Source organism: Prionailurus viverrinus, chromosome D1 (genome assembly GCF_022837055.1).
Source record: "Prionailurus viverrinus isolate Anna chromosome D1, UM_Priviv_1.0, whole genome shotgun sequence".
Lineage (NCBI taxonomy): Eukaryota > Metazoa > Chordata > Mammalia > Carnivora > Felidae > Prionailurus > Prionailurus viverrinus.
Genome location: NC_062570.1, coordinates 114,587,573 through 114,612,214, shown reverse-complemented (window position 1 = coordinate 114,612,214; position 24,642 = coordinate 114,587,573). Strand labels below are relative to the sequence as shown.

Below are 24,642 nucleotides of genomic sequence, written 5' to 3'. Positions count from 1 at the left end.
GCACAGAGCCTGACGTGGGGCTTGAATCCACAGAACTAGAGATAGTGACCTGAGTAAAGTTGGATCCTTAACCGACTGAGCCATCCAGGGGTCCTGAGATTTGATATCTTAACAAGTCTTAGAATGAGCCATGCCAATGAGCATGGCATGACTCCATTTATTCAGGTCTTTTTTAGTCTCTCAGTGGTATTTTATAGTTTCCTGCGTGCCTATTTCACACACATTTTGTTAAATTTACCTCTAAGTATCCCAAGGTTTTGATTCTGTTTGTGGGTGGTATTGTTTTTATAACTTCAATGTCTAATTGTCCATTGTTAGGATACAGAAATAGAATTTTTATATATAGGTCTTGTATCTTGTGATTTCACCAAACTCACTTGTTAGTTCTGGTAGCATTTTGTAGCTTAGGGCTTTCTACAGACAATAATGTCATCTGCGAATTGAGATAGCTTTAATTTTTCCTTTCCGATCATGTAAGAGCAGAAACACAAGTGTTTGTTTTTTGGTTTGTTTTCTTTATCCTACTCCGTTGGCCAAGCCCCTCCAGTTCAAGATATAGTGCAGGGACCCGCTGCTGCCTCATCCCAACTGTCTTCCACCATCCAGGGAGAAGCCACTGGGGGGCTTTTGCAGATTCCCTGTCTTTATCAGATTGAAAGAATCTCTTCTGGTCCTAGTTTTCCAAGATTTTTGTTTTTGAAATCATAGATCGGTATTCAATTTTGTCAAATGCTTTTTTTTTTTTAAATATACACCTATTGAAATGATTGTATGGTTTTTCTATTCAACTGCTAGCATGGTGAGAACATCAGTCAATTCTGAAATGTTAAAGTCACTTTACATTCCTGGAATCTGCCCCGCTTGGTCATAGTCTTTCTTCTTTATCAACGTTGTTGAAATTGGCTTGCTAATATTGTTAAGGAGTTTTGTGTCTGGGCTCTTGAGGGATATTGGGCTTGGATCTTCTTTCCTTGCCTTATTCTTGTCTGGACCTGGTAGGGTTACGGTGGTCTCCTGGAAGCGGCTGGAAGGGCCCTGGAAGTGCTTATGCAGTATCCGTGTTATTTCTCACTTGAGTGTCTGGCGTACTGCTCCAGCCAGGCCTCCCACCGGCACTGAGGCCAGCACTGGACTGGGCTAACAGAAGCCTGACCGTGGGCGGTTGTGCTCTTGACCCCCACCACAACGGGGAGATGAGGTGTTCTGCCATGGAAGTGTTGAGTGTGAGAACTTGTACAACAGACGCAAGGAGAGGTTCAGGAGGGACCTGGCCCCACGGCCTGGAGCTGGGGTGAGGCTGGCAACTCAGGAACAGGCTGAGGCAGTCACCTGGAGGACATGGAGGGGCAAGGAAAGGGGTCCCCCACGGAGCCCTGAGAGATGTCGATGTGAGGGGGCCCCACAGAGAAGACTGAGAAATGGCCACAGAGGGGAGACCCCAGGAGACAAGGGATGGGGTGGCAACGCAAAGTGGGAGTCTGGAAAGCCAGGAGCGCCCAGATGAGAGCTTTCAACAGGGCCGGGTGCTACTGGGGTTACACGGAAGATGGGTCCTGACAAGTCCTGCAGGCTGGGGGTCCAGGTGACTGTGGTGGCAGCACTCCGGGCGCAGGGGGTTGTGCAGGCAGCCGCTGGCCCTTGTTCGGGCACCTGTGCCTACGGGGGCCTCACCCATCACGCTCCCTTGATTGCTCCGCCTCCAGCTGGCCACTGGGTAACTTCAGTGCAAGGTCCCAGATGCTCCTTACATCCAGCCAGCCCCCAATCCCAGGCCTGGAGCGGAGCCTCTGGCCGTGTGTTCATCGCGGGGACCCCTACACGGGCAGGGCCCAGTCTAGGGCCGCCTCCCACCCCGGGAGGGGGGCTAGAAGGATCTGGGAGTTTGCAGTTCACACAGCCCTCCCCCACAAGGGTGGGCAGGAGCAGCGGACGGTCCTGATGGGAGTGAGGGCAGCTGGCGGTGAACAGCGGGGAGCGCGCAGCACAAACCCCTGCAGGTGTGCGGCGCCTGAGCACCGGCGGCTATGAGGCCGCGGGACCCGGCACACGCGGGGTTCTGGGCTCCCCGCCCCCACCGTCTGCAGCGCTGGCGTCTTCCTGCGGAGCAACAGGGGCCCCGCACGTGTGGCGACCTCTGCAGCCGCCTCTCCCGAGCCGTCGGGGCCTGCGCGCCCGGCCCCAGCCGCCGACCCGACGGAAGCCCGTCCGCTCAAAGGCCCGAGAGCTGCCTCCGGAGGGAGGCCGCTGCTGTGTGACCTTGGGTGAGTTCCTTGACCCCGCTGTGCTGGTCATCGTGGACACCCGGGAAAACCGAGCGGAGCACGGCGTCCCGGAGACCTCGCAAGGTCTCCGCCCGGCCGGCCCCTTGCCTCCGCGGCACCGCCCCGCCCGGGGCAGGGGAGGGGGCGAGAAAGTCCTTCCGACCGCGGTGGTCGCGGCCAGCAGGGACGGCGCGGGTGGGCCGGGAGTGGCCGCAGGCCGTGCGCTGCCCCCTGCCCGGTCGGCCCCGCCGCAGCAGCGTCCCGGGATGAGCCTCCACCGCCGCTAGCGCGGCTGCGGGCGCGCGGGGGCCGGGGAGGGGTCCGGGCCGGGCGAGGGCTGGAGACGCCCAGGCAGCCGGCGCGGCCCCGCCCCCGGGACCCGGACCCCGCCCCGGCCCCGGCTCCGCCCCGCCCCGCCTCGCCCCGCCCCGCCTCGCCCCGCCTCGCCTCGCCTCACAGAGTAGGGCTCCAAGGAGAGCTCTCAGTAGCCGGGCGGGCAGAAAGGCGGAGCTACAGGCTAGGGCGTCAATGATTGGCTAATGCTAATGATTGGCGGGCATAGCAGCCACTCGCCGCCACCGCTGCAGCCCTATGCGCTCGTTCGGGCTCGGCTCGGCTCGGCCGCTAAGCTCGGCTCGGCTCGGCTCGACCCGGCCGTTCGGCTCAGCTCGGCTCGGCTCGGCTCGGCTCGGCCTCTCGGCTCGGCTCGGCTCGGCTCGGCCCGGCGGCTCGGCTCGGCTGGGCTGCGCGGCCGCGGACTGACGGACGGGCGTGCGCGGGGGGCGCAGGGCGCGGGGCGCGGGCCTCGGCGGCGGCGGCGGCGGCGGCGGAAGCCTGGTGCCCCCGCCCGCCTGGTCCTCTCTGAGAGCAGAGGCAGCGCCGCGGGCGCGGGGGGCGGCGGCGCGGGGAGGCGCGGGGGGCGCGGAGCGAGCGCGGCCCGCCCGGGCGCCGCCGACCCGGCCCAGCGCACGGACGCGCGGACGGACGGACGGTCAGACGGACGCGGACGGACGCGGCCCCTCCCTGCCGCCGCCGCCCGCCCGGGGCTCCCACCTCGCCGGCGCCGGGCCCGGGAGCGATGACATCGACGGGGAAGGACGGCGGCGGGGCGCAGCACGCGCAGTATGTGGGGCCCTACCGGCTGGAGAAGACGCTGGGCAAGGGGCAGACAGGTGCGTGCTGGGCCGGGCCCGGGGACCTGCGGGACAAGGGGTGCGGGGAGACCAGGGGTGAGGGGGGGGGCGGGAACACCGAGGGGGCCCGGGGACACGGGGGTGGGGAGTCTGGGGACCCGGACACGGTGGGGGGGGGTAGAGGACGGGGGACACCGATGGAGAACGGGGGCCTGAGGGACCAGGGCGCCGAGGGGACAGGGGGTTTCGGGGAGACCAGGCGTCCGGGGGGAGCGGGAGTACCGAGGGGCCCAGGAACACGGTTGGAGGGGGACCAGGGACCAGGGACACCGAAGGGGACTGGGGACATGGATGCGGGCCGGGCGCTGGGGAGGACCAGGGGCGCTGGGGCGCCGGGGCGCACAGGCCGGCCGCCGAGAAGGCCGTGCTGACTGTGCGCCGATCGGGCGGGCGGGCGGGGGGTGGCGGCGGAAGGAGGTCGTCCCGAGCGGGGAGCCGTAGGCCCGGCCCGTGGCTCTGGCCGGCGGCCGCGAACAATGGGCGCCCGGGCACCGGGTCCCGCCGCGGAGCCCGTAGGCCGCGCCGCTGCGGTCGGCCGGGCGCGGCCCAAGGACACGCGGCGCGGACGGGGGCGCACGGGCCGGGCCGGGCCGGGCCGGGCCAGCGCCCCTCGGCTCCGGCTGCAGGTGCGCGGCCCCGGCCGCATTGTGCGCCGGAGCGACCGGGCCCATTGTGCCGCGGGAGGAGGGGGCCGAGCGGGCGCCCATCTGCCGTCTGCCGCGGCCGCGCTAATAGGCGTGCTGCCCGAGCAGCTGCGCCCCGAGCCGCGCGCCCCCGGCCGCGACCCCCAACTCCCGGCGGCAGGCAGGGAGGCGGCCCTACGGCGTCCTGCGGGCCCACCGGGCCACCTTGGCCAGGCTGGGACCTTCCTCCACGGTGGGACTGGGAGAGTACCGAGGCGGCCGTGAGGGCTGGACAGCGCCTTTCTCGCTCCTCCTAGCCTCTGTTCCGAATGTCTGCGACACTGCGCTCTCCCATGGGAGGGAGAGGGAGGCTGGTGCTGGACCCTCTGCCAGATCCCAGGCCATGGATCCCCAAACCCCAGTCTGTGGGAGGAGGGGGCTTCTTGGCCGGTCCTGGCTGGCTTTCTGGTGATCAGGCTAGGTCCTAGCCCAGCGGCCATGGTCTCATCCAGCTGGCCAGGCGTTCACAGAGTCGCTTTGTGGGAGGCTGGGCTCAGCCATTTTCTTTCTTCTCCCAGGATGGGCCTCTCCTGGCAGCCCAGAGGTCCGATTGGCACTGACTGCTTCTCCCTGTCTCTGGGAAGTTTCTGGGACCTAGGGCCGGTAGGGGAGAGGAGGAAGGGAAGACGAGGGTGCAGCGGTGCTGATCCCACTCGGCTGGTGCACTGGTGCACGGCGAGGGTGGGGGGGGGGGCAGGAGGGAGCTGCTCCCGCCAGGGAGGCTGCATGCAGGCCCTTCCCAAGCCCCTCTGGGCGGCACGGAGGAGGAGCCAAGAGGTGGTGTTAGGGAGGAAAGTGGGCCAGGCCCTGGGCTCTCCCAGGAGGGCAGTGGTTGTGATGTAACTAAGGCAGAGCGTGTATGAAGGGACCCGGGGGGGGGGGGGGGAGGGAAGCTGCCCCCCCCCCCACTGTGGGTAGACAGCCGCTGTGCCAACCGCTGTGGCCCCGAGGGATCCCCGGCAGTAGGGCAGCGCTGTTGGGAGTGGGGGTGGTGTGGCCCGGGTTCAAGGTGGGAGACAGCCGGTGTCCCTCTGAGTTCAAAATACGCATGTTTCCTGCAAGGAACCACTGGAGTTGGTGAAATCCTCAGTGGGGGAGGGGCCTGGGGCAGCACAACGTGGGAGCCGTGAAATAATCTAATTATCGCACCGGTAAAATGTGATTATAAGGAAACATCATCGTGTGAGTGGTGACAGCGGTGAATTCTACGTGTGCCGCGCTCGCCGGTCGCCACGGGTGGGGGCCGGTCTCCGTACTCCTCATCGAGTTACAGTGTCGTACAGTTCATTACGGGACGTTTCCTCCGTAATTAACAGTAACGAATACAAAAGGATAAGCCGCGCGCGTGTGTCAACACCGCGTTGCCATGTGATGTTTAGGAAACAGCTGCAAGTGGGACACAAAGCGGCGGGCCTTCTCCTCGGGTCCCTCTCCCCTCTGAGGGGAGTGGGCTTTCCCTGTGGCTGAGGCCCCCTCCCCAGGGATGTGTTGATCCCGCATTCCTTGTGGCTTCGTCCAGGGCCCTGGGAGTGCCTGCTTCCCGGGAGGGCTGTCTCCCTGTCCCTTTTGCGGAAGGGTTGTCTGGACTTCGGTGGACGTGGGGCCCCGGGGGTGTGGGTGCACTGGGCCTGGCCACTCGGTTTGCTGGCTGGTCTTGGGCATCAAGTGCCAAGGGAGTTGCAGTTTCCCAGGCCTGTCCTTTTGCCCGGGAGATAAACGTCTGACCTTATCCGGGGTAGGCTTGCTGCCAGGAGACCTCAGTGGAAGACTGTGTGACCGAAGCTTCCGAGCGCTGCCTCCGTCCCCGGACTGCCTGTGCCCGGGGCCTCCCCGTTCCTCACGTGCCCTCTGCCTGGGGCCCTGGAAAGGGAGGGAGTCACCCAGGCGGCGGCGAGCTTCGTGCTGCCCACCCGTTGCGGGTACCCCGGCCGGCAGCCCCGAGCCAGGGGACCTGCTGCTCCGCCTCCAGATGCGGGAGTCGGGTGGACACTGCCGGCTGCCGAGCGCAGGTGTGGGCAGACTGCCCCTCTGCCTGGCTGGACGCCCCTCTGGTGGCTGGCGGGGTCCCGCTTGTCCCTTCTGTAGCATCTTTTCGGTGGTTCTGCCTCGCTTGTGTGCTCTTGGCTCAGCAAGCGGGTTCTGTCACTTGTGTGGGCGTTAGGCCTCTGCCTCCGGGCAGCGCGGGTGTGACTGAGAGGTCATCTCCCTTCTGCCAGGGCATCTCCCCTACATGGCTGTCCTCGGTGTCCTGGGGTCGCCTGTGGAGGCTGCCCTGGGGAGGCGTCCTGTTCTCCGGTGGACGGGTGGGTCTTCGGCACCTACCCACCCTCCGGTGGGGGGCGGCTGTCCCTGTGCGGGCCGGAGTCCACTGCCGAGGCTCTGTCTGACTCAGCCCTGATCCAGGAAAGGCTTCTTCAGCTGGGGAGCGGGGGGCACCTCCAGAGGGTCCAGGTGGGGCCCAAGCAGGTCCGGGGGGGGGTGTATTGTGTAAGCCATGTGGCCCCCTTGGCCTTCACCCTTCCAGCCCCACCAGGAAATGGAGCAGGGCAGGGCTGCCCAAACTAGAGCACAGCAGGTGTCGATGGGGTTCAGCTCCCATAAGCCAGGAGGACCCTGTGGGAGGAGGAGGAAGGTGGTGGGCTCTCAGAGCTGGGCCCACAGTAGGATGTGGAGCCTGCCCTCAGGGACCCTTTGGTAGGTGGGAGCTGAGGACAAGGTGGCAGGGGCGGGGCTTTCAGATGATGGCCAGGGCAGCTCACGAGAGAAGACACGGGTGAGGCGGCTGCCCGCAGCTCACCTGGCTGGGCTTGAAGGCTGGAGCGTGCGCCAGGGGGAAGGATCTAGACTGCCACGCTGAGGGCACTGGGGTGTCCCCTTCAGGGTCTCCGGGGACTTTTAGGAGAATTCGTGTGGGGTGCTGGTCAGGCAGGCTGAGGAGAAGTCCTGGGGTGGGGGAAGCCAGTGAAGATGAGACTGAGGGAGGGAGGGAGAGACACAGGTGAGCTGGGAGAAGAGACAGGTGAAGGAGAGAATCTGATAGACCTGGGGGTGACCATGGCCCAGGGCAGAGCAGATGGGGGAGCAGAGCCAGAGGCAGGAGTCAGGGAAGGTGCCTTCGACCTGAAGGGCACCGTTGATTTTGGAAAGCTGTGTAGAAGAAGGCAGCTTGAGAGCCAGAGAGGCTGCAGGTCATGGGCCCTGCACACGGGGCTGGGGGGTGGGGCATTGGCTGGAGTGGGCCCTGGGGTGCTTTAGGGGGCTGAGGCCGGGAGAAGGGGCGTGGCCATGGCCACAAAGGTGGACAGGGCAGGGAGTGCGGTCAGCCTCCGCTGGCCATGTGTGGACCACCTGTTGTGTCTGAAGGTCTCCCCCTGCCCCCCTGAGCCTCCGCCCTCTGTGCAGCAGGCACGGTGCAGTCCGTCTGTCCGTAAGTGAGGAAGCCGGCTCAGAACTCAGTGCTTTGGCCAAGGGGAGCAGTTCCAGTCTGCTCAAGGCACAGGCTCGGTTTAAAAGTTCAGAGTAGCAGGACCCTGTTCTCAGATGGTCATGGACAGAGCTTGTGGGGAGCCCCCCCCCCCATGCCTGTCTCCCCTGGCCCCTCGGGAGCTGTCGGAGAGGCCTGTGCAGTGTCGGTCGGTGTCCCGCCCATGACTGAGTGGGATAGATAGCACTCCAGCCCACCTTCCACAGTGCAGGCTCTCTGCCAGGAAGCCCTCCGCCTGGACCGAAGGGCTGTCCCTGGGTGGGCTGTCCCTGTCGAGGGAGGGCAGCTCGGCATGGAGGTTTCTGGGGTGGACGAGTCCTGGGGTGGGCAGAGGCCATGTGCCCAGGGTGCAGAGATGTCTCTAGGACCGTCTGGGAATGGGGTGCCCCCAGCTGCAGGTGCAGAGGCTGGCTCTCACTTCCTTTAAGATGCTTGGACAGCATTGCCCACAGCCCCAAGGAGGGGCTCTGTTTCTAACGGATCCTCACAGAAGGCTGTAGGGGTGACAGCTGCCCAGGACTGGGTTTGGGCAACAGAAGCCGTGGGGTGAGGGGCTCCGGGTCCTGCCCCATTCCCAGCCTACCTGAAGGTGGCCAGGGCCATCCGGATCCTCTCTGGTTGCTGACAGGCTTGACCACGCTTGGTGAAGCATGCGTGTTGGACGGGGCCTCCAGGGCTGGCTGGCTGTGCCCCCCCCCCCGCCCCCACCACCCCGCGTCCCCTCCCCGACTCACCTCCTCAAGGACTGTGTGGGGCCAGCAAGTGGGTTGCTGCAGGAAGCCAGCACTGGCCTGGGCCCTGCCCGGGGGCACGTTTCTCTGGCTGTTTCCTGTCCTGGTTTACCCAGGTGTTGTGGGATGACCTCAGGGCCTGAATGTGCACCGTCCGTATCCTCTGCCTGAGCATAAGCCTTGCTCCATGCTTGGCACCTTCAGTGTCTCTGGAGCAGACGGGTCCTTCCGGCGTCAGAGGCTGGACGCTGTGGGTGGCGCCTTGGCCATGCTGCCTGTCTGCAGACACCACGGAGCGTCTGTGACTGGTGTTGACACAACGCAGTCAGGGCACCTTCGTGGTTACCTGGTGCTCTGGCTTGGAGAACACCTGTGCCTTCAAAGCCACTGGACTCAGAGCGGGTTTCTGGGGGGACCTTGGGAGGGTAAGGCTGCTTTGAGATCAGTGCCCCAGCCAGGTGGCAATGCCAGGGGTGGGGGGAGGAGCCATCTGACTGCTGTGGCCACCCTGCCTTTGCCCACTGGGGTGTGGGTGTGCCTGGGGCTCCCCGGACCCCAGAGCTCCCTCCTGCCCGTGCCCACCTCCGGTGGACGGCGTCCTTGTGGCCGAGGAGTGCTTGCGCTTTCTGGAGGCCTGTCGCCACACAGTGAGTGCGGGGGCCACACGCGTCTCAGAGAGGAGCTTGCTGTCTGCCCGTGGCCCCACATGCTCCCCACGTTGGCTGGTCCCTCCAGCCGTGCAGGGTGGGGCCCACCGGCCTTCGTGGACACCTTGGAACTTAACGGGGTGGTCCTGTGCTGGAGGCACAGAGCAGGAGCAGCATGGACTCTGGCGCTTAGTAGCTGGTGGCTTTTGAGCCCCAGCCCCCACCCCCCAGAGCAGGGTTTCCTGCGGCTTTTGTGAAGCTCATGCTGGGAATGATGTCAGTTGGGGGGGGGGGGGCACATCTGTTGTGGGCAGTGTCTGGTGGCAGGACAGCGGGTCCACATCTGTCAGGTCCCATCCAGGGTCTCAGGGGATGGGGGAACTCCCCCCCCCCCCCCCGCCCCCGGGTTCCTCTGGACTCTGCAGGAAGTGGGGAGAGCTGGTGTCTCCTACAGCCGCTCTCTGTTGGAGCCATTCTGGGTGCCTGGCCAGGTCAGCCCCGGGCCTGAGATGGGCCTCCACGAGCCTGGCCCGGAGCCCCGGGTCCTGGCCGAGGACGGCCGAGCTGCCCGCGCCCTGCCTGAGGCCTTGTCCCAGCCGTGCCGGCTGGCCGAGCGGGACTGCCACGGGCACTGGACAGGATGGAGGCTGGGCTGGGACAGAGGCTGCAGGGACAAAGCGGGGATTGTGTCGGGCCCCACCCTGAGAGGTGGCCCCGGCCTTGCTCTGCGGTCTCTGAGGGGCCAGTGTTCTGGAGCTGGGCAGCAGCGCCCCCCCACCTCAGCCCCCAAAGCGGTGCTCCCAGAGGCCCCAGGGCTTAAGGGAGCAGAGTTTTTCTTCCAGGGTGGTTTCCTTGCTGGAACCTGGGCTGACAGGGCCTCTGGGTGGACTCTGAGAGTCACAAAGATAAGGAGCACCACATGATATCCTGGGGGGGGGGGGTCATTTTGTGAGGACAGAGCCACTTCCCCAGGTTGTTGCCACATCCTCACACACAGGCCTCCTACAGGCTCACCCCGCGAGCCTGGCCGAGGGGGACAGAAAGCTCCCCGGGCCTTATGGTTCTGGACTGGGCACTAGTGGAGGGACTGGGGGGTCCCTGGGAGCGGGGGCTCATGGCCTGCCACTGGTAATGGAGGCACCCCGGGGCACCCACACCATAGCCACCCACTGTGGGCTTAGGCGGGGCCCGAGGGTGGGCCCTGGAGGGCAGGGCTGGCCTCCCTGGCCCCAGGGCAGAGGTGGGAGGGCAGCCTAAACAGGGCCTGTGTGGCCTGAGTGACGCAGCAGGAGCCGGGGACACGTCAGGCTGCGGCTCCGCATCACTGCCGTGGGCAGTTTGCGGGGGCGGCGGGAGGCCGCCTGACCGGGAATGTGGCATCTGTGAGGCGTGGTTTGGCCCGAGTGCCCCTGGGTGACTGACTCCCGTGGCCAACTTCAGCCTGAACTGCAGGCCGGGAGGCCAGAGTGGAGGTGATGTGGGGAGCCACTGCCTGGGCTGGCCCGGCCGGGTTGGGAGCTCACCTGAGTCCTGGCTGGCTGTTTCCCTGGGTAGGGGGCCTCCCCCAGGGGCCAAGCCGAGATGAGAAAGGCGATGGACGGAGGTGGCCACTGGGTGAAGCAGGGCTGTGGTGGGAGGCAGCTCCAAGGCAGGGTACTTAACTCACCTGGTTCTGTCTGAGACATGGGTCCAACGGCAGACCGGGCTCACATGTCCAGCTTCCTGGGCGGTGACACCGGCCTCAGGCTCTCGGCCAGGGCCCAGCTGGGCAGGGGCAGTTGGGAGCCCAGGTCTGTGGAGGCCGGCGGAGCCCCCTTCCTGGGTGGGCCGCTGCAGGCTCTGTTAAACACTCCTTTCAGACCCTCCCCCAACCCCGCCCGCCTGTCCGAGAGCCTGGGTGTAGCCCCAGGGGACTCACGGAGCTGGCCTCCTCCTGGGCACGGGGAGCACGAGGGGGCGAGTCCCCGATGCCTGTGGGGAGGAGCACCCTGGAACTTTCCAGCCCCTTTGTTCTTCAGGGTGTGCGGCTTGGTGTGTGTGAGGCGCTCAGGTCCCTTGGGATCGTTCAGGTGTGTGGGGTTGGCGCGACCCCGAGGCCTCTCTCTCACCCATCCCTCCTGTGCCCACCCCTGGCACGGGGCGCTCGGGGGCCTGGAAGGAGCGGCCGGGTGTGGGATGCTGTGACCGTCCGGGGTCTCGGGGTCATGCCCATGCGCAGGGCCCCCACCCTCTCTTCCGTGAACGGCCCAGACTGTTGATACCTGTGCGACCGCTTGGACGGTCTCACACCTCCATGGTTGTGTCTTCGCTCTCGTGTGTGATGCGGGAGGTGCGGGACCGAACCCGCAGGGGACCGGTGTGTCCTGCTCGGGCCGTGTGCTGGACATGCTGCCTGAGGGGGGCCCTGGCTGGGGAGGGGGGCCGTGGGGAGAAAGGAGGGCAGATGCACTGTGGGGACAGTGGGTGGGGGCTGTCGCAAGGCCCGGCTGGGCAGCCGTGCTGGGCTGCAGGGCCGGGTGGGGGGGGGGGGCCGGGAGCACAGTCGGGGCTGCAGAGTGGCGGCTGCCCCAGCCGCAGGCTCCGAGCCGGTAAGGGGCTTATCCTGCCCTTCCCTCTGCCGCACGGTGCCACAGTGCCCTGGGACGTGGCCCTGCTCCTGGGGTGTCGACCGCAGAGCCCAGCCCACCCTCGGCAGCATGAGGCCAGTTTCGCTCCCTCCCCCACACCCGGCGTTAATGGGAGGTGAGTCCTAGAGTAGCTTCAGTATTTCGGTGTGTGGTCTGACAGACCCTGAAAGAGCACAGTACCAGGTCACCCTGCGAAGGTAGCTGGATTCCCCAAATCGGCAGAAATTCAGTCAGATGCTAGGGTTTTCACTTGAAGTGGCTGTTTCCCGGAGGCCCAGTGTCCATCCCCAGCCAGGCCTCTGCCCTCGCTGCCTGGAGGCCGGGACTTCGGGGGTCCGTGTCCCTAACACCCTGGCGATGCACATGCAGGTGGGGCCCCTCACTCGCAACCCCCGCCCCCTGTGTGGTAGCGGTGTGGCCTCTGTTCTTTAGTCCACAGTCCTCTATGCTTGGTGCCGGTTGCAGGGCACAGCAGGGCAGGGGCTCAGCCCTTCCTGGGGCCCTAGACCTGCCCGGTCTGGATGCATCACTGCCCCTTGTGCACACGGAGGTCCAGGCCCAGCGGGGAGCACGTGTCATGCAGGGTCATGCTCCTCCCTGGGTCTCCCCTCCCGTGCCCCCTGCTGCTATAGGAGCGTCGATGAGAGAGGCGCCCTCCCAGTGTGGGCTGCCTGGTCCTCCTGGGCGCGGGCACCCTGTCCTCGGGTGCTTTGGGCTCCCTGGAAGGGCGGACGGACAGCAGTGTGTGCAGCGACCGGAGCTCAGCCGGGGTTGGCCACGGCCCTGCCCACCCTGGGCCCGTGTTCCCGCCCTGCCAGCCCACTGGCCTGTGGCTTCAACATGTGACTTCACTGGAGCAGCTGAGCCCCCCCGCCCTTGTGGTGTCCGTGTTTTTGGGTTTCCTGCCTAGTGTTAGGGTGCTGCTTGAGAGAGTCGTGCCCACTCCTTGCCTGCAGTCAGGGCTCATGTTGTGTGTGCAAATGTATTCCTCGAGTGTGGGTGCATTTTGTGGTGGGCCATCTGACCAGGGCTGGGGTGGCCTGGAGGGGTCTCCCTTAAGCCCCTCAACTGTGTGCATGGCCTGGGCTGCCAGGAGCCCCTGTGGCCAGGGGCCAGCTCCCGGTGAGCCTTGTCCCTGGAGCAGGGCCATCAGGGCTGGAATGGGAGTGGGGTGGGGGCAGGCAGGCAGTGTTCCTGGGAGCGCCCCTCATTGGTCCTTGCCAGCAGCCTGTGGTGCCCCCACCCGGTCCCCCCTTCCTGGGTCTCCAGGGGGAGCAGTCACAAGCTCTGGGTCGTGCCCCCATCTCTGCTGCGCCATCCTTGCGGGGAGGGGGCTGTGGGGACAAGGCTGGGGCAGCTTGCTGGCCACACTCTGACTCTGGGGCCTTCAGACTGGGAGAAGACCGCCCTGTGCCCAGTCCTGGGTGTGGGGGTGCGAGGGGCGAGTCCCTCTCCCTGGAAAGGCCTGCCCGCGGCTGGGGAGCTGTCCAGCAGGGCCGTGCTGAAGTCGGCAGCTTCCGTTCCCTGTGAGGGAGGCCGCAGCTGGCAGCGTGTCCTCAAATCTCTGCTGCCGTGGGAAGGTCCAGGTGTCTGGCAGGCTCCTGTGCCTGTCGCCTGGCTGTGGGACCGGTTCTGTGCTAACAAGGGGCAGGAGGTGGGAGCTGCCTGGGTGCTAAGTGTACTTAGTGGTGGCAAGCCTTCTGTCGTGCTCCCAGGGGAGACCCCGGCCCCCAGGCTCTCCCTCCTCTTGCAGGAGGAGCCACTGGCCCAGTCTCCTGGGGGCAAGGAGAGAGCCAGGCCTCACAGAGGCTGTGGGCATGAGGGGACCTTCTCTGGCTCTGGGGTTGATTTGAGGTGACTTCCCAGAGCAGCCCCCCCCCCCCCCCCCCCGATAGTTACCTTGTATCTCTGGGGCAGGAACCTTCCGTCTGGTTCCCTTGGAGATGTGTGTGGGTGCTGTGAGGGCACAGGACAACCTGGGAGTTCTCGGCCGGTCCCCTGGCCCAATGACCTAGAGGCTGTGGGTGCCCTGCACCTTCAGGGCTCCTTGAAGGGGAGGTCTGGTCCCCCCCGTCCAGTTTTTGCCCTGCCTTGCTGCCAGCTCCCCTTGTTTTGGGGGTCGTGACCTGGGGGTGGATGAAGTGTGAAAGTGTCTACAGAACACTGGGCCATGGGTGGACGGCCTTGGGGTGTCTGAGGGGGCTGGGTTCTGGGTCACAGGTGTGGCTGCTCGAGCCCCTCACCTGGGGGGACAGAGATGTGGGGGTGTGAAGGCACCAGGTGTCACCCTCCCGCAGCCCCCTCCTTGGGCCCGGGCATTACTGGGAACTGGGTAGAATTCAGGAAGCCAGGCTCTCAGCCCCAAACCCGCATCCTGCGCTTGCTGGGGAGGGAGGGGGTGTGTGTCTGAGAACGAGGCAGAGGAGGGAGTGTGTCCTGTTGTTGGAGGGCTGTGGGCTTGGCGGATAGTGAAGGGTTGATGCTGGCTTATCTCTAAAGAGGCAGAGGGCTTGTCACAGATTGGAGGTTTGCTGATTCTAAACCCCAAATCCCAAGGGATTTATAACTAATCATAAAGTGGCACAGATAGAACATCCTCCAGCAGACGCCACGGAGCCACGGGGAGGGGGGGGCATGTGTACACGTGGGCTGTGTTGTCCTAGGCGGCAGAACAGACATATGGAGGGCTCGGCAGGGGCTACAGGGGAGCCCCTAGGTGACGCCCAGCGGCCCAGGGTTTCAGAGTGGGTCCCATCAGATTCCTTCTAGCTTTGCTGCTGACCAGGGGCAGGGGTGGGGGACATGCATGCCGTTGTCCCCAGAGGGCTGTTGCCCTGTGAGGTGGGGACAGGCCCACATCCAGGCCTCCACCTCTCGGGTCCCTCTGCCTGCGGGCGGCTCAGACCCACAGTCCACAGCTCGGGGTCAGCTGGCCGCGGGCTACATACCACACCACCCCCTCCACAGTGCACCGCCCTGGTGTCTGCAGCCGTGGGACCTGGAGCTCAGCGGGGTCAGTGGGGGGCCAGTCATGGTTGTCCCTACATCCAGAGACCCGGAAAGGTGGCCACTCCCTACCCCAGGCCATGTCCTCTTCGGTCCATGGGTCAGTATGAGGAAGAATCACTTCCTGGTCAGGTTGATGCTGCAGATGCCCCTGTGGGGGGGGCCAGATGACCCGCGGGGGGTGTTGGAGCGAAGGGCACATCCAGGCGAGGGCTGGGGCACCACCTGAGCTGGCTGGCCAGCCCTGTGGTTCTCACTCACTGCTCCTTCTGTCCAGGGATCTGCAGCATCCTGAGTCACCCCAGCTGGGCGGCCTCTAGGTGACAGTGCCACCACACCCCAGGTGACTCGAGCAGGGTCCTGTCCTGCCCATCTGTCTCTGCGGCAGGACTTTAAGGTATAACAGTAGGTCTCTCTACTGAGGGACAGCCTTCTCCTTAGCCTCTGTGTGGCTGGTCTCTCTCTGTGAGGGCCCCTGGGGGAGCCGGGCCCCCTGTGAGGGGCTGGCAGCTGCGGGCACGCTCCCCAGGCCCTGGCTGGGGGGCTCACCAGTGCAGTGAGTCCTGTGTACAGGGAGGGCTGCAGGCCGGTGCCCTCCCCACGGAGGTGCTTCTTCTCTGGACGCTAGGTGCCTCTACCCTGGGGCCTGGCAACTCCCAGAAATGGCACGGGCAAGCAGAGGGAGGCTGTCAGCTCTGAGCAGGCACAGGACAGGTGTTGCCTGGGTGGTGCCCTGTGCCTCTCCTCCTCTGCCTGCTCTGGAGCCCTGGGCAGGAGGGGGCTGGGCCTGTCAGCGGGTCAGCAGAGACAGAGGCTGGGAACCCCACGCTGGCAGGATCATGTTGGGTTCTCTGGCGTGTATGGCCTCTGGATGGGTGGCCTGCACTTGGGTGCAGGCCTTCGTTTTTTTAATGTTTATTTATTTATTTTTTAACATTTTTTAAAATGTTTATTTAGTTTTGAGAGAGACCGCACGAGTGGGGGAGGAGCAGAGAGAGAGAGAGACACAGAATCGGAAGCAGGCTCCAGGCTCCGAGCTGTCAGCTCAAACCCATGAGCTGTGAGATCATGACCTGAGCCCAAGTCAGACGCTTAACCCGCTGAGCCACCCCGGCGCCCCAAGGCCTTCATAAACCAGGCCCGTGTACAGCGGGCCTGAGCTGAGACTAACCTGCAGGTTTCCCAGGGCAGAAGACATGTGTGTGTAGCGAGCACCTGGCCTGCCCCAGTCCCTGGGCAGTGGGTGCTGGTGGGGGTGGGGAGGCTCGTGGGACAGGGCAGTGGTCTGGGGGCGCCGAGCAGGGGCCCTTGGGGCAGGGAGTGGTGGGCACATCGAGGACCGCAGGGACCTTGTGCCCCTTCTCGCCGTCTGGGGGGCAGATGCCACCACCCGAGTGCCAGCCCCAGCAGGGAAGAGGTCGCAGGGGTACACGTCCCCCTTGCCCCGGGCTCCGAGACCGTGGACAGCTGTGGGCAGGGGGCCCTCCCGGAAGTGGTCCTCAGACCCGTGAGGGTGTTTGGCAGGATGAGGGTGACACGTGTGACAGGCGGGTCTTTGACTGTGTCCTCTCTCTCTGTCCTTTGGAGCAAGCTGCCTGCTAAGCACATTCTATGATTACCCCTAGCGGGAGATTACACCCTCCCTCGTCCTTCCGGGGACGGGGGTGGGCGGGCTCTCCTGGCTCCCAACCTCCACTGCGCGGGGGCGGCGAAGGGCCGCAGGGCTGCTCTCCTACTTCCTGCCGGTGTTGCAGGTGGGCCTTGCGGCCAGCGGTCTGTCTGTCTCGGGAGCACATCCCCCTGAGGGAGCCAAGCGCGTCTGGACTTGCCCCCAGGGAGATCGCACTCCTGGCAGAGGGGCTTGGGAGTACCCCCAGACCTCTGTGCTTCACCCAAGCCTGGTCCCAGGCTCCAGGGTCCGCCTTGGCCAGGCGGGGAATGGCCACCCCCCCCCCCCAGCCTTGGCACCTTGGCATCTGTGTCATGTGGGGCACCAGCCAGGGTCCCTGGGCCCAGCCACCCTGCCCCAGCATCCGCCTCTGCCCCCAGCCCCTCTGGGTCAGGTGCTCCCCACAGTCGGGGTCTCTGTGCCTTGGTATGGAGGAGGAAAGTAAGGCCCAGGGCCCGCCCACAGCTAGCACCCAGCAGGTTCTGGACAGTGGGCTCCAGGCCTGGCCTCCTTTTCTAGGTAGGGCCACCTGTCCTGCCCAGGACCCCCGAGCCAGGGCTGCTCTCCCAGGGCTCTAGGAAGAGGGCATGACTCAATGTGCCCCCACCCCATAAGCAGGGAGGGGACACAAGCTCGCTGGCCCCTGGGAGGGTGGGACTCGAGACTGCTGTAGTGATTGGGGAATCCAAGTCAGATAGTTGTTTTTTTATTTTATTTTTTTTAAGGTTTATTCATTTTTCAGAGACAGACAGAAACAGAGCATGATGCTCTCCCGGGCAAAGAGAGAGGGAGACACAGAATCCGAAGCAGGCTCCAGGCTCTGAGCTGTCAGCACAGAGCCTGACACGGGGCTTGAACCCATGAACTATGAGATCATGACCTGAGCTGAAGTCGGATGCTTAAATGCTTAACTGACTGAGCCACCCAGGCACCCCCAGGTAGTTTTTTAAGTGTAGATCAGGTCTTTTTTTCAATGCTAAACCCCAAATTGACAGTGCAGAGTGGCCCCCGTGGTCTCTGCTCCCCTGCAGAGTCTCTGTTTCTTGTGACATTCCCACAGAAACCCTACTTGGGGGACAGGAGGCCTCGCTGTGCCACAGGGGTACACCTGCCCTCATGTTCCTCTTCCAGCCTGCTGGGCCTCCAGGGCCACCCCGGGTAGCCACCCCAGGGCTTCTGGCAAAGGGGCCACCAGGGGTGCCTGGTGACCACAGGTGGGTGGGCTGTGACTTCATCTGCTTGACCACGGGCTGGCCAGCGGATGCAGGGGGCCTCACCTGCCTGTGGCTTCACTGTGTCCTATGTCAGGGGGCTGGGGACAGCCAGGGTGCTCGTGGGAGCTGGGAAGCAGTCAGGGGTGGAGGGTGGCCGACCTCCGGTGTCTGGTCACCTGCAGCTCCCACTTTACAGGGCAGGGACTGTGGGGAGGCCAGGAAGCTTCTAGAAAGTATTTCCACCCCTGCCTTAGCTTGTGAGTGCCCCTGGGCCTGGCTCTGTGCCCGAGGGTCCCCCACACCTTGCAGGTGTGTGCAAGGACAGGTGTGTGCGCATAGTGACAGGTGTGCCCAGTGACAGATGTATATACACAGTGACAGATGTGTGTGCAGGGGCAGGTGTGCGCAGGTGTGCACGCGGGGGCAGGTGTATGTGTGTGCAGCGGCAGGTGTGTGCGGTGACAGATGTGACGTGTGCGTGGGGGCAGGTATGCACATGGGGGCAGGTGTGTGTGCCTAGTGACAGGTGTGTGTGTATGGTGACAGGTGTGCACACGGGGGCAGGTGTGTGCTCAGTGACAGGCGTGTGCAGGGGCAGGTGTGTGCTCAGGGGCAGGCGTGTGCGCAGTGACAGGTTGTGTGCAGTGGCTGGTGATCCCACTGCTGTCCCTGGGCCTGGTGGGAGGGGGGTGGCAGGTGTGGAGAAGGGAGGGAGGCGCACCTGTGCTTTGCTGGGCAGGTAGACTGAGGTATGTGTCTGCTGCTGGGACCTGCTCGCTGCCCACCTCTCCTGGCGGCCCCTCCTCTAACCCCTGCACGAAACTCAGTCACTGACTCGGGTGCTCTGCCAGCTGCCCCTGCACTGCCCCACCCCACCCCCACCCTCCCTGGGGGACTGGGCACTGTGGGCCATCAGCAGCGCTACCTCTGGCCACGCCACAGCGTCCACACTGCAGGTGTGACCCCAGCCCCTGCAGCCTCGCCTTCTTGTGCACAGGGTTCCTTGTGTGCTAGACCCTCCCCCTTCCCTTCGCGGCAGCCCCCAAGCCCTCGTCTTCTGCCGCCTGCTCCCCGCAAGCATCAGACCCTTCCTCGGGCCCCCAGCCCCACCACCTTCCTGCCTCCAGCCTGTGGGCACTGGCAGGTGACCCTGTCATCAGCCTTCAGTCCTGAGGCTCCTGAAACTAGAACACCAGCTTATAAAAACCACAATTTACCAGACTGAATTTCTGAATAGTTATGGGGTTTAATCAAAATATTTCACTGGGCTGATTTTACAGCATTGAATTGAAAACCAGTTGGTAAAAATCTAACGTGGTCGTCTGCCACCGTTGGAACCGGAGACGTGGTCGGTCCCCGCTCGCCTGCCCCTCTGAAGGCATGTTCCTCCGGATTTCCCAGTACGGAGTGGGCGGAGGTTGGGGCGGAAAGGGGCACGCGGGGGCCGGGCCAGCTGCTTGCCATCGCTGCACCCAGTGTACCCCCGGAACTGATGGTTTCACAGCATTCTGCCCCCAAGACACGGCCGCGGTGTCCCCTTGGGTGTCCTGCCCCGTGCCTGCGTGCGGCTGGCCCGGCCCTCCCTGCCCACGGGGCCATGGCCAGAGGGGTGTTGGGGCCCAGCTGTCGGAGGTGGTGGGCAGCTTCCCCTTCCCCCCTGCCTCTCCCCCAGGCAGAGGGACCCCCTGTCGTTCTCAGGTCAGGCCATCGGGTCTCCTAGCGCCTGGGCCCGGTGCTCATAGGATGCAGAACTGAGCACACAGTAGGTGGATGCCCCTTGGGGATGCTAGCTGGGTGGGTGGGCTGCCCAGGCCGAGGGAGACCCTGCTGCGCCTGGAGGAGCCTGGCCTGGAGGCAGGGACGGTGATGCCCCGCTCTGGACGGCGGCCAGGGGAGCGCAGCGGGGGGAGGAACGCCTGCCCTCCTGTCTGGCTCCAGGGCGAGTGGCCATCTGGGGGCTCCTGGTCCTGGGGGAGTTGTCCCGGGGGTGGGGAGGAGAGGGAGGGGTGTCCCATTGCATCACACACGCCACCCCCCACCCTGTCAGTCCGCCGCCTCTGGTCGCCATGGCAACCACCCAGCGCCCAGCCTGTGACTCTGGAGGAGAGGGGAATCCACTCCCTCCTCCAGCCAGCCCTGCCCCCTGCAGGCTGGGTCCTTCAGCTCAGGGAGGAGGCTGCAGCCTCCTGGGACGTGGGCAGCCCCGGCCTCCTCTGGCCTCCCGCTCCATGGAGCTCATGGTGCCTTGCCAGGGAGTCCTCTGGCTCCCTCCCCGCCCCACGCCCTCCCGGACTCCACAGTCCTGGGAGGAGGGGTGGGCTCTCCCCAGCCCACCTCCACCTGGCTCCTTCTACAGCCCGGAGAGAGCCCCTGCTTGGGGTGGGATGGAGTCGGGTGTCCCAGGCACAAATGCTGGCTGGGTCCCAGGGCAGTGGTGTCCTCGGAAGGAACTGGGGCAGGTGTGGCATCACGGGGGCCTTCACGCCACAGCCCCAGGCTCAAGGGGACTCGAGATGGCCTGCCCTGCCCTTGCCTCCTGGACTCACCAGGGAGGTGGCCAGGGGATGGGGGCCTCTGGGCAGGAAAGTCAGGCCACACTGGGGAGGCTGGCATCCTCCGGCTCCTGCGGTCCCCCCAACTCTGCCTTGAGCCCCTGGGCCTCGCCACAGAAGGGGCCCTGGCAGCGTCTGCCTCACAGGGCGTGGGACCCGCGCACCAGGGTAGTGGCGCCGTGCTGGGACCGGGCGCCCAGTGGCGCCTGCTGCCGTGTGTGTTCTTGTCACTGCACCCGCCCCTGACCTCCAGGCATCCTCAGCCAGACGCGGACAGTAGGGCCGGCCGGCGCTTGCTTTATTCTCGAGGCCTCCTTGGCCCACCTGCAGGTGTTTTGAGGCGGCATGTGGTGGCGGGGCTGCGGCTGTGTCTCCACGGGTTGGTCCCCTGTCATGCAGTAGCCAGGACCGTGCTGTCTACGCATGCCTCAGGGTGGGGCCCGGGTGGGTGGCCGGGAGCACTGCAGGGGTGGTGGGTCAGGGACCAGACAGGCCTCCAGCCATTCCCTGACGCAGGAGGGGTCCGACCCTGGTGGGCGGGGGTAGGGGGGCTAGGTTGGGGATCTGGCCTTTTGTGCGGGAGGCAGATGTTCCCGGAGCTGAGACCAGGCCCACTGCTGGGGGCAGGGAGGCCCCGAGGCCAGTGTGGGCTGCGGCCCCTGGAGCCCGCCCAGCTCAAGGAGCAGGGAAAGCAGGGGGTTGGGGGAGAGCGCTTAGTGCGCCTGCCTTTTCTGCTCTCGTTGCCATGGCAACAGATGGCGGTTTGGCAGCAGAGAGGAGGGGGAGGGCTTTGTACGAGGCTGCTCAGGGTTTGGAGACCAGCTGGGGTCCTTCAGGGGTGGGGTGGGAGCTCTGGCCACCAGGCTGAGCAGGCTCCCCGGCCCCGGCCCCCAGGGGCAAAGTGCAAAGCCACTCGGGGCTTCCTTTCCCGGGAGCTCCAGCCTCACACCTGCTCACAGTGGGGCCCTCTCGCCCCCTCCCCTCCCTCTTTCCTCCTCTCCTGGGCCAGAGCCCCCACCCGGACACCCCCACGAGCCTGGGTCAGCGGGCAGCGTCGGGGGCACTGCAGCTGAGCAGCAGTCATGGCCCTGCACTGGCTTCCGACCACAGGGGCGCCTGCCACCCCAGGATGGTCGTGTCCCAGTGAGGCCTGGGGACACACCCTGTCCCCTCTCTGCTCCTCTGTAGCTGGTGGGAGGGCCCAGGCTGTCCAGGGTGATCACCTGGGCGCACGGAGCCCGCGCCCCCTCCTCAAAGCCAGTGTGGCTCCCGCTGCAGAGATAATTTCCACCCTGCAGGCTCAGCCCCGACTGCGGGGTTATCTCCCTGCGTGGGTGTGAGTCCGTGTGTGCACGTGTGTATGTGAGTGTGCGAGAGCGCCACCCGGGGGAAGGGCTCTGCGCGTTCACCGGCCCCAGGTGAGGCCCAGCTGTGAGGTTCCCAGGTGGGAATGTGTGCACCTGACAGGAGTCCTTGGCCTGCCACCACCCACGCCCTGGCGGAGGAGGCTGCGGGCCACCGGCCAAGGCTTGGGGACCTCTGACCAGGCCACCTCGGGTGGGCTCTCCCACCAGGTCTGGCCCCTGAGGCCCCGCTGTTGCCCGTCTCCTATGTGCTACCCTCCCAGACCAGCAACACGGCCGGGCAGGGGCTGCCTGGCCCCAGCCCCAGAGGCAGCTCCAGGCACTCAAGGCTCACCCCGGGGGCCTCTCCTCCTGCCCCCCCACGACTGCTGCTCTTGGGCTGGTGTTAGGCCTTGTGCGCTGTCTGCCCTGCAGGCCTGTTGGGAAGGACCCGGTGCCACGGGGCCGGTGCCTCTGTGGCATCTTGGGGACCTCGGGGCTCAGACATAAGCCAGGGTCGGAGGGAGCGGGGCAGCCCAGGGCCTATCCCGAGTTGCTCTGCTGTCAGCACTCTGGGGGCATCTGCCCCATCACCAAGGCCCTGGCAATGCCCTCCCTGCAGCCTTCAGCCCGATGCCTCCCAAAGGCTTCCCTGGGACCCCCGAGGGCTGACCCATTCGTTCACCTGGGTCTGTGCCTCGGCCCCACCACCGTCTCTCATCAGCCCGGGAGACCCCTCCTCTGCCCCACCTTCTATCTCCCTGCAGCCCCTGTCAGCGGCTACTGGGGAGGACCTGGCCCCGGGCCCAGTGCTGAGGCCCCCCCAAAGATGCTTTTCCGGGACTGGATCTCCCCGTCAGGGGCCTCAAGCTGGGGCTCAGGGAGATTGACCGCTGTGGGAGGCGCGGGGCCTAGTGAGGTCCCTGTGCGGCAGAAGGTCCCCAGAGGGCCCGGGCTGCGGGCTGCCTTCTTGATCTTTCGTTAGGAAAGGTGCGTGGTGACGGAAGCACGTCAAACTTGCACCGTTAGTGTGCTTGCGTGCGTGTACACGTCTTCCTGTGAGGGCGGGGCCTCCAGGCCCCGGCACCAACCAGAGGGGGAGGGGTGGGCTTGGCACCGCCCCCCGCGGGGCCCCGCCCCTGCAGCTGCCCTCCCCTTTGGGGTGATGAGGGACGGTCCTCCACCTCCGGTCTCTAGTCTCTGCAACCTGCTTCTCGAACTCTGGGCACGTGGCCTCAGAGCAGACAGCTGACCTATCCCCCCGGGTGGGGAGTTCACCAGGGAAGCCGTGGCTATGGTGGGAACTCCCCTCTCCTCTGCCCTGTGCCACTGGGGGAGGTCTCTGCCTGCTCCCAAGGCTGGGGGACTGGGATGGGAGTGTGCCCCTGCCACCCCGCCCCACGGGCCTCTGGAGGAGGTGGGGAGCAGCCAGGCCCTGGGGTGGGGGCCGCTTCCTGTCCCTTTTCCTAGGGGTCCTTTTCAGAGTTGGGGCGGCACCTGCCATGCTCCCACCCTTGGAGAAGTTGTAGGCAAAGGGCGGGCTGGCTGTCGCACCTGCTGGTGGAGAAAAATGAATTTCATGGCTGGTTTGGTAAAGTGCTTGCTTTTTTTCTGGTAGGACTTCGATCGACTGTTTTCGATCTAAGAAAACTATTCCTGGAAGGCGGGGAGGGGCAGGCCAGAGCCAGCAGAAGTTTGGGGTGAGGCCACTGAGTAGGGAGACATGGGGGGCAGCCAGGCTGGGGCTAGGGGTATGTGGGGCCATGATGCTGAGGCTGTCCTCTCGCCAGCCACACCCCACCCTCGGGGTCCCCTGCTCCCCGACAGAGCCCCCTAACTCAGGAGGGGAGTAGACATGAAGCATCTGGGCCTGTGGAACTGGGGCTCTTCCCACACTGTCCTGCCATTGCTGTCCCCTGACCCCTCTAATCCAAGAGCTGTGAGGGCCCGGAGAAGGGGTCCTGACCTCAGCCCTGCAGTCAGCGGGACCCGCTACCACCCCCCACCCCCGCTCTGCCAGCCCCTCATGCCATCTTCAGGGACACTGGTGGTTGAGGGGCGGGTGAACTTGCAGTGGCCGTGACCCCCCTCCCCCACGCCGGGACAGTGCAGGAATGCTGTGCTGGATGTGCTGACTGCTGACCCTGACCTTGGTTGCATGCAGCGAGATGGATGTGGCCCCTGGGTGGGCTCCAAGACCAAGGCCAAGGGCAGCCCCGGCCAGCACTGCAGGGCTTGGGACTGGGGCCACCCCTGGGGCCGAGGCTCGTCCACAGCTCCTGGCACGTGAGTGGGGCTGCCCGCAACAGCTGTGTCTGGATGCCTGTGGGTCCGCGTGGTGAACCTGCCCCAAACCGTGGGACCCCCTTGGACAATGGCCCCCCCAGGACAGGTTCTTGCATCTCACCCTGATGCCCAGATGGCTGTTTCTTAGCTGCCCTTCTTTATACAACGAATCTTTGGCAATTGTCATGGGCTAATCAGTGATGACTGCTGTTTCTTGATCTGTGCTTTAGTTCTAAAACGATCATCAAATAACTTCGTTTAAAAAGAATTTTCTTTCATTTTCAAGGATAGCAAAGTAAAATATTTTGTGTAGGAACTAAGATTTGCACTTGCCAAAAAAAGTTGCCCCCCGGAGGTCACCCAGTGTGATTTGAACAGAAGCTCCCGGGGTCGGGTGCAGTGGCCTCACCCTGCTGGCCCTCGGGTTCACGCTCTGTCCCGTGCAGTGGGCTTGCTCCGACGAGAGGCTGGGGCCTGCCAGCTTCCAGAGGGACTCTGTGGCTGTCCTCCTGCTGCAGCGAGGCCACCACCCTGAGAAGGCAGCCGTGGGAGCCCTGGAGCAGCTGGCCTGGGGCCCCCAGCACTCTCAGTACTTCTGTGCTTAGTTTGTACAGGTTTGTGCAACTCAAGAGTTTTGAAGTCCAGCGGGGACCCAAAACAAGATGGATAGAGTTCATTACTGGCTCCTGTGGCAACCCCGGGCCTCCTCTGGCACATGGGGTGCTTCCCAGTGGCCGGGGCAGTGTGGCCCCGGGGGGGGGGGCAGCTGGGAAGCGAGGCTGCAAGTGGGGGAGTGGGGCACCTGGTTGGCCGGCTGCTTCCTGGCTGGGCTGGCCAGCCCAGAGCTGTGTCTCGGTGTGGACGGGGTGGCTGCCTGCGCAGAGTGCCGGGAAGGCTTTCTGGCAGGATGTCCAGGAGGCAAGCCAGCTGCCCCGAGGGGTTGCTG

At 65.0% G+C, this 24,642-nt stretch overlaps 1 protein-coding gene across 10 annotated transcripts in view; it reads left to right on the top strand.

The window, feature by feature from the left end:
* The first annotated feature begins 3,292 nt into the window (after positions 1-3,292).
* The window catches only part of BRSK2 (BR serine/threonine kinase 2), a 59,780-nt gene continuing 38,430 nt past the window's right edge, over positions 3,293-24,642 (top strand). For all 10 annotated transcript variants that reach the window (XR_007144974.1, XR_007144971.1, XR_007144973.1 and 7 more), the window contains exon 1: positions 3,293-3,433. Coding sequence is in view for 7 of the 10 variants with exons in the window: in XM_047823997.1 (XP_047679953.1) it covers positions 3,340-3,433 (94 nt within the window). In the remaining 3 variants the exon portion in view is untranslated. The remainder of the gene's footprint in view (positions 3,434-24,642) is intronic.